Below are 9,558 nucleotides of genomic sequence, written 5' to 3'. Positions count from 1 at the left end.
TTCAAATTAAAAAAAGAGGAGGAAAACTAAAGAAACACCCGCACCTATTGACATTGTCTACGCAATAACATGTTTGCACCTTAGTAAAAATAATAAAAATATTGCTAACAAATAATAGTATGTTAACAATTATGTTAACTAATTATATTTGCAAACACTTACAATTAAATTACATAATTGCTAATAACATACTACTGTTTGTTAGCAATTTTCTTAAACCAAAGTACAAATATGTTACTGATGGGGGAGGAAAAATTATGTATAGTCCAAATTTATCAATTGGAAAAGTAAAGAAATTGCCGACTCTTCTCGAGCACTCATATTTGGCGCCTTCATTATAAAATTTTGTTCTCACAAATAATAATATGTTAACAATTATGTTAACTAATTATATTTGCAAACACTTACAATTAAATTACATAATTGCTAATAACATACTACTGTTTGTTAGCAATTTTCTTAAACCAAAGTACAAATATGTTACTGATGGGGGAGGAAAAATTATGTATAGTCCAAATTTATCAATTGGAAAAGTAAAGAAATTGCCGACTCTTCTCGAGCACTCATATTTGGCGCCTTCATTATAAAATTTTGTTCTCATAAACAGGGGAACTCGAACTGCTCTCTATTCGTCTACTTTCTTTGAACAATGTAAGTAAATTTACAGTACTCATCAAACTTGCTACTGTAACATTCCAGTTTCCTTTTTCTCTTTTCGGGGTTTCATAGCATGTGCTATTTTCATTAATAATTTGTAGATTCAGTGTTTATTATTATGGTTATGAATTTTACTCTGGTTTACTCGTTTTTAGGCTTTGTTTAACTGGTTTGAAAACTTTCGATGCAAAGCTTTTTGGTCTTCAAAAATCTTCATTTTTGAAAAGTTCTTCGCGCCCTTCATTTTCAGTCCGAGAAATCAAATTAAAAATTGAGAAGTTGAGTTTCCTTCGGATTACAGTAGAAGACTTAATTATAAGATCGTTTTTACATTAAGTACAACGAGAATTCAAAAGAGGCATCGATGCTTCTGATGCTTTGTTTAGTATGCCATTTGTGCCCAAAGCCGCCCGGTATAGAGCTCTCACCAGAGGCGGTTAATCCAATAGCTACTACTATCTTTATGCGATGATTTCTTAGGATTCAACTGCATAGTCGATTCATTTTTTGTTGACCCATGTTTTCATGAGTGAATACAAGAACACATTTCTTAGGGCCATAAATAGCCCATTCAGCATGCAGTACATGCAGGTGATGCTAATTTCTGGAATATTACCTAACCGAGAACTGCTTGGATTTAAATGCACCTAACTACAGGGCTTCCCTCATAATCAATTCTCCTAGTGTACTGCGCCAATTTTAAAACCTTGAACAAGTATCATACTTTATGAAACATTCACCATAAGACTCCCTAGCTCATTCATTTTCTTGTGATATGCAATGATTTATTAGGATTCAGTGGCATATGTTTGAGTTAATTTTTGTTGACCCATATTTCAGAATTAACGCTTCACAAGAATCCATTATTTATGGTCATGAGTGGCTCCACGTAGTATGTAATGCATGTAGGCGATGCTCACAAAACATGAAGCAATGAGAATTCTTGGGAGGTTACCTATTTCAAAACTACTTTGGCTCAAGCATGGCTATGGGTTTCTCCCACAATCTAACCTTCTTACCTTGCTACCCTATTTGCAAAACTTTTAGCAAGTGTTGTGCCTTATGAGCCATTCATTATAGGGGGCCTCAACTCATCCATATTCTTGCAAGCAATGTTTTGTAATTCTGGTAGTAAGCTAAGTGGATTTGTGGGGGAAACTTTATGGTTGGCATGCTTGAGTCGAAGTAGTATGGGGATTTGTGATCTTTTAGGAGGTCCTTGTGTTTAAGCCCTTTAAGTATCACCTAGATGCAAGGAGTCTTAAGTCAACCATTTATTGTCACGAGAGACAAGTTCATGCGAATCAATGGTCCGCTACTCATGAAATTGAGGTTGGTGATCGTTCATAAGGTAAAGCACTTGCTGACCTCTAGGGAAGTTCTAATGCTTCCCCCTTCCGTGGATCACCTAGGTGCAACTAATATGGAACTAGGAGGAGTGATCTTTGAGGACTAGCATCATCTAGATGCAATGAGTATTAAGTGAATCATTCTTGGTCACAAGAGATAAGTTTTTATAAACCATTACTCACAAAATATGGGTCAATGAAGACCGACTCAAAACTTTGATGTTGAATTCTAATATGTCATCACTTAATTTGATGCACTACCACATGAGGTACATTCTATTATTATTGTTATTAACATCGTTGTCAATATTATTAATTTAAGTATCATTATGAATGGTATTTCAATGTTGTTGTTAATAAAGTAGTTAATATTAATGGTCATTCAGATTTTTAGATATTTAGTCTTTTAGGAAATTCTCCAAATAATAAAGTTTCCATTTTGTTCTCATTTATTCTCTGTATAAGGAGTCTATATATTGTAATTAATCTTTTATAACCATACATTTCTCCTAACATGGTATCGGAGCTTAGATTGTTTTTAGCTAATCTATTATAAAAATTCATAGCTTTTACTTGGAAATTTTTTTCTTGAAGTTTTTTAATTGATTTTTACTGAAAATCATGGTGTATTTTACGGAAATTATGGAAACTTTCCTCTTGTCAACCTTTTAGAAAGTTTCCATTTCGTTCTTATTTATTCTCTATATAAGGAGACTTTGTCTCCATATTGTAATCAATCTTTTAAAACAATACATTTTTGTAACATGGTATTAGAGATTAGATTCTTTATAGAGAATCTTTTATAAAACTTCGTAGCTTTTACTTGGAAATATATTTTCTAGAATTTTTTTCAGATTTTTTATGAAAAATAATTGCATCTTTTAGGGAAATTGTTTGCAAAATTTTTAAGGTTTTTCTGGTCATATTTTCCTCATTTTACAAGCGCCATTTTTGCTGATTTTCGGTAATTGGGTGTTGTGCACACTGCAAAACTTGCATTTTTCTTCTGTATTTGTGGACATCTTTCTTGGGTCTTTTTTTGGTACAACCGGTTCAATGTTTTTTTTTGTTTATGAGAAATCACATTTTTCGGTCATTCAAGGGTTTTCTTTGCTCGTTGTTTGTTTGTGTTTTTTGTTGAAAGCAACCTGTGTAACAAGGGTTTCAACTTTCATTTTCTTTGCAAAGGAGTTGTAGACATGTTTTTTCCTGCAACTGGTGTTTGGGTGTCATTTTGGGGTTGAAAGCCACTTTTATCTATATCACATTTTGTAGAAATGCATAGGGTTTCTTAGAGCCAACAGGAGGAAGTTTTTTTTGATAATTCTTTGAACTCTTCTAGTTTGGGCGCAACTTGTTTGTCTTGTGCGCATTTTTCATTGATATTTGGCCGTGCTTTTTCCAGCAGTTTGGGTTTTCTTCGAATTGGAGATTTTTTTGATTCCTGCAAAGCAAAGTTTTGGGCGGTAGTCCTTTTTTTAGCGTGCCACATTTGCTCATAGTACTGTCTTCTACCAAACTAGAGACATTAGTGTGTTGAGCATATTGTATTTGTGTTTTAACGGTCTATTTTTGTTTTCAGTTTTTGCTGTTTTTTTGAGCTAGGGTTTCTCGATTTTTCACAAAATTGTGATTTCCTACAATTTTCAACACCTAGAGTTTCAGTCCTAGGAATTTGTACAGAATATTTTGTTGATTTTTTGACAAAATTGTGGGTTTGAAGAGTGTTTGATGCAGAGGAAAAGGTTTACACAAAACTTGGAACCAATCTAATACCAATTGGGCATACTTCCCAACAAATAAAGACAAACCTAAGCTTGATTTGGGTATTCAACCTACACAATATGACACCTTGAGAAACCTGTTTAATGATAAATGAGACATTCCCAAACCATACATGGTCACCAAGCTTACAAATACACATGTAATGAAGTTTTACCACCTTCCTATAGCAACAGTGATAGGAAACCTTGTAAACATGACAGTTTTTGGAAAATGGTTTGTTTGACCCCTCAAATCACAAGATTTTTTTTTTTTTTTGAAAGAATGAAAGTTGTTCAAAACATAGTAAACTACTTCCCTACCAATCTTCAGGTCCTTATTTAACCATACATAACTGATATAAATATTCTTTAGACTGCAAATTTATGAGACTAAAATTGGAACAGAATGGTATTACAAAAGTAGGAATCACTTACTCTTTTCCCAATGAAAATGTGTCACATTTGAACAAAACGAAAGTAGATTCAATACTCTTTCCAACCATATGACATGCATATCCAAATCATTCCATACATAATGGTAAAATCACTGAAACATGCAATAGTCAGAGTTTTTCCAGTTTAAGAATCAACTAGGACAGCAACCTGTCTTTTCGTTCACACAGGAGGCAAAAGTACAGTATTAAATTGCTGTCTTCACTTATTTGGGACCCCAAAAACATGAAAAACATTCCACAATTACATGCATGAAATGATTCAACCCTTCAACTCATCCAACCAGCCCACCATACCTCCATGCAAATCAAAAACTCTCGACTGATACATAGAGATATCAGTCACTTAAATCAATAAAATCTATATGAGGCCACCTCCATTTCTCCTGCACTTTTGAGACAAGGAACTATACTTGAATACATATATTATTTCAAAAAAATATCTCAATCTACCACAGGACTCAAGAGTTCTACATTTTTTGAATCCAAGTTACCCTAGGTAGATTATTTTGGTCTTTGTTCACAAAAACAATGATATCTCAGTCAAAACTCAATGAAATAACTTAAAACCAATGCCAAAATAGAAGATATAGATTACTATCAACCCCAATCACTGTTAAATCATAGGCATGGAGAAAAATGAATTAGATTGAGCAGTTGTTAGATTGTTTACACTCAGAAAAAGCAGAAAACTAGAGAACTTTCATTGCAAAAATCACTTCAATTCTTCATTAACCTCTACAAATGAGGTCCAAAAGGCTTATTTAAGTCCATAATCATTTAATGTAACTGATCCACGTTCATGAGGTGACTTTTCCATGTTTTCTCCCTCATTTTGCAAAATTGTTGATTTTTAAAAACTTGCCAATTTGAGCAACTTTTGCATTGTGAAGCCCTAAAGACTTGAAACTTTGGAAAATGATTGAAAATGGTCATAAATGATTTTAAATGCCTAAAATGACCTAACAAAATATTATTTAACTAAAGCTAAGAAAATTTCTCAAAAATTACTTGTTGCCTATATGAGGCTAATCAACATGTATAGTATTACAATAATAGATCAATGGTCTATTATTAGTTAATGGTTATCTGTTGTAAATATCTAATAAGCTTTAGTTTGCTTTCTTTTTTTGCTTTCTCTAGAATAGAATGTTTCTATTCTTTACGATCGTTTCCTAAGGAAACATTGTCTTATTCTTTTGTATAAATTGATTGTCTGGTCTCTGTTAATAACAAGCAAGTATTTGACCAATTACTTCTGTAATATGGTATCAGAGCTAATACTTAAATTTTTTTGAAAAAATTTATAATTTCTTCTTGAAATTATTTGTCTAAATTTTTTCAAAATTATTTTCAGTTAATTTCTCTAAAACCCGCCTAGGGTTTTTTGCCAAGAGAAATTTGGAAATCACGAACTAGGGTTTTACGAATCACAACTGTGTTTTTGCAAATTGTGGATTCGTGATTGGTATCTGCAAATCGCAATTTTTCCTTGGCCAAACTCCTCTTCAAATAGCGTCTGGAATCTTTGCATCTGGAATTTGGAATTTTGCTACGGCTCATGATTGGTCGAACTCGTGCCTTCACTTTGCAACCCGTGTGTAATATTTGTTGCAACTCGCGTCTGGCATAAATTTGCAAAACGCGTCTGCAAATCGGATTTGTTTTTGCAGCCATTTTGCCCCTTATTCGCGCGTCCATTTTGACGGATTTTGAAGGATTTCAGAGGCCAAACTCATCTCTACCAGCAAATCCTGATTTGTGCAAAAATCGGCCATTTCTTTCCAAGAAATTGCCATTTTTTTGCAAATTTGACCTTCCAAGCCACCAACTAGGGTTTTGCTCGAAACTCTAAATTTTGAGCTTGAAATTTTTTTCGATCACAGATTCTTGGTGGGTTATTCGAGAGCTCATCTGGGTTGTCTATTTTTCTGGGTACCTCAATTTTTATGCCTCTATTTTCGAGCCAACGGATCCAAAAACCGATAGCATATTCATTCTGGGTTTTCAAGCTCTCTTCTGGGTCACTCTCTAATTTTTCTGGGTCTTCCCTATTTTTGCATTGAAGAGCCTGCGTCACAGATTTTCACAGTTTTTCATTGAAAAACGTGCCATGGCATCTCTGACAAACATTTTGCTCGAGCATAACTCCAAATTCAATAGTCAAAATTGTGGCACTTGGAAGCAGTGGATCATCGCCATTTTTGAATATTGGAACACTGATCAACTTGTTTTGGGTGTTACGAAGCGTCCGACTTCTTCGGGTCCTGATCAAGATACATGGGATTTGAATAATTCAGAGATAGTGATGCTTCTCAAATTATCCGTGGGTGATGATTAGCTTTCTCAGATTCCATCCGGCATGATAGCTGCCGAGATCTGGACACATCTCAAAGGTCTTCATGAGACTTCTGACAAAAGTAGAGCCTTCTTTCTAAAAAACACTATTTTCTATTGTCATGGATGAGCGCACCTCACTTTAGGCACACTTGAATTGGATTTAGGAAATCCGTGATCAGTTACTTGCCATCGGTCGCAAGATGGAGGAAGAGGATATTGTGGTTATCACTCTTTAGAGTTTACCAAAATCCTATGAGCATTTTATCGACACTCTCAACATCACATCTTCTGGTGTTGATTTGAAGTTCACTGATCTTTGCACACTGCTGCTTCAGCAAGATTGGTGGAAACAACAGTTCGGTTGCAGCTCCAGTTCCACCTCCACTGAGCAAGCCTTTGCTGCAAAATCCTTTTAGAAGGATAAAATCAAGTTTCAATAGCCATCTCAATAGAAGTCTTTTGCTCCAGCATCAAATGGTTCCAGAAAGAACATTCAATGCAACTATTACCACAAGTTTGGACACATGAAGGTTGAATGTCGGAAACGCTTAGCTGCACAGTTTAAGCAACAAGATCGCAGCCCAAAGCGAACAGTGCAGAGCACACTGAGTAGGCAAAATCTGCCTTTTATGCCTTCATGGCTAAAAGACCTGCAAATTATGTGAAGTCATCTGCCTGGTACATTGATTCAGGTGCCTCTCGTTATTTCACTCATTTCAGAGACTGGTTTACGGGCTACCAGCCTTATTTGAGTTTATTATTTTTGGTGGCAGAGAAGAGTACACGGTTGTCGGTGAGAGGAATCTCATATTCCTTGATGTGTACTACGTTCTAGGGATGGAACTAAATCTACTCTCAGTCAGCCAGTTGCTACGACAATCTCCACACTTGGCAGTCACCTTCAGTTCACATCAGTGCACCATCACCGATCGGGCAACTAAGTGTACTGTTGCAGTGGGTCTTGAGGATCATGGTCTTTTTAGACTTATTGATTCTGGTGATTCTTAGGACTTAGCTATGGCTGCTCGGCAATCTTCTGTTAGCACACTTTGGCATCAGTGATATGGGTACTTAAATGTGCATTATCTCTCATAGCTTGCTCAAGATGAGCTTATTCTTGGCTTACTCAAGATTTAGACTCAATAGCTTGGAGTTTGTGAAGCATGCCAGGCTGGAAAGCAACATCGCACACCTTTCACCAGTGGCGATTCATGGTAAGCTTCTCAAGTACTTCAGCTTGTTCATGCCAATATCTGCAGCCCTATGGCCACTCCTGTTCTTGGGTCTAGGTATGTTCTGTTGTTTGTTGACGATTTCAGTAGAAAAATGTGGGTGTATTTCCTTAAAAAGAAATCAGATGCATTTTTTGTATTTTAGAAGTTTAAACATTTACTTGAAACAGAGTCTGGGAAATCTATTATTACTCTTAGATCAGACAGTGGGGGGGAATTTTGTTCTAATGCTTTCTCTAGCTTCTTGGATACACATGGCATTAAACATTGGTTAACCACACCCCACACGCCACAACAGAATAGTGTAGTTGAATGTTGGAACAAGACAATCACCGAGATGGCTCGTCCATGCTCGAACACAAACATGTTCCGAAGCAGTTTTGGGTAGAAGCAGTTAACACTGCAGTTTATCTGTTGAACTGGTCATCCACAATGGTGGTCAAAGGTAAAACTTCGGAAGAGGCCTGGTCAGGTCGCAAGCCCTGAATCAGTCACCTGAAGGTTTTTGGCTCCCTTGCTTTTGTTTGAATCGCTGATGTGTTATGCACTAAATTGGATGCCAAGAGTCAAAAACTCATGCTTGCTGGATGTAGCAGTCTTCACAAAGCCTATTGCCTGATCGATGTTGAGACATCTCGTCTCATTTATAGTTGTGATGTAGTCTTTGATGAGTAGCGAGGACCTTTCATGCTTGTTTCTCCTGTTCCTGATCCAGTAGACCAGCCTCTGCAGGCTCATGATTTGGAAGTTCGGCTTCCATTAGGTCCACCTGATGGGAGGGCTCCAGTAGCTCTTGTAGCTCCAGTTTTACCAGTGATACCTGTACAGACACCTCTGGTTTCTCCTGCAGGATCACCTTGCTTTGTAGATATTTCACCTGAGTTTGATCTAGATTCTTTTGATGAGGATCCTGCTGATCAAGCATCTCCTGGTACTAATGTTGGTCATTCTCCTTGGTGGGCTAAGACACTTGCTGATCTTCGTGATGATGAGCTCATTGATGGGAGAACTGCTCGGAAAAAGAACAAAACTACAGATACTATTAACTTTGCTCTCATGGCCAACATTCACAGTGTGTTTGAATCTCAAACATATTTCGAGGTTAAAGGAATTCTAGAGTAGGAACAGGCCATAACATCTGAAAACCAGAGCTTGCGAAAGAACAACACTTGGGTCCTTTCTGATCTTCCACTAGGGAAGAAACCCATTGGCTGCAAATGGGCCTACAAAATTAAATACAAATTGGATGGTACTTGGATAAGTACAAAGCTCGTTTAGTGGCAAAGGGCTTTTCTCAGTGTCAGGGCATTGATTATGAGACCTTTGCTCCTACTGCAAAGATGAACACCATCAGATTAGTCTTGGCCATGGTAGCACAGTTTAGCTGGAAGGTCCATCAAATGGACGTCAAGAGTGCTTTCCTAAATGGTGATCTCCATGAAGAGGTCTACATGACGCAACCTCCTAGTTTCAAGGTTGTTGGTAAATTCCATCAGGTTCTTAGATTGGTAAAAGCTCTCTATGGCTTGAAGTAGGTCCCTTGGGCATGGTACATAAAGATTGATAAGTACCTTAGTGATCAAGGCTTCAAGAGGAGTTCTTCAAACTCAAATCTGTACATCAAGACTACTGATAGTGACATCATCCTTCTGGTTATTTATGTGGATGATCTGATCATCACTGGTAGTTCGGCATCTTTGATTCAGGGAATCAAACAGAATTTATGCTAGTCTTTTGATATGACTGACCTTGGTCTCATGCATTA

General features: G+C 36.5%; 1 protein-coding gene across 2 annotated transcripts in view; it reads left to right on the top strand.

Moving 5' to 3' along the window:
• The first annotated feature begins 503 nt into the window (after positions 1–503).
• MRE11 (DNA repair and meiosis protein (Mre11)) overlaps positions 504–9,558 on the top strand; it is a 227,214-nt gene continuing 218,159 nt past the window's right edge. Inside the window, exon 1 of one of the 2 annotated variants that reach the window (XM_089826849.1) lies at positions 504–651. In XM_089826849.1, the coding sequence (XP_089682975.1) occupies positions 650–651 (2 nt within the window). In that variant the 5' untranslated portion in view covers positions 504–649. The remainder of the gene's footprint in view (positions 652–9,558) is intronic. The other variant, XM_089826850.1, reaches the window with a different exon arrangement.

This window comes from Cupressus sempervirens, chromosome 4, assembly GCF_028749045.1.
Source record: "Cupressus sempervirens isolate cs-2001-9-10 chromosome 4, ASM2874904v1, whole genome shotgun sequence".
Taxonomy (NCBI): domain Eukaryota; kingdom Viridiplantae; phylum Streptophyta; class Pinopsida; order Cupressales; family Cupressaceae; genus Cupressus; species Cupressus sempervirens.
This window is presented reverse-complemented; position numbering and strand designations above follow the sequence as displayed.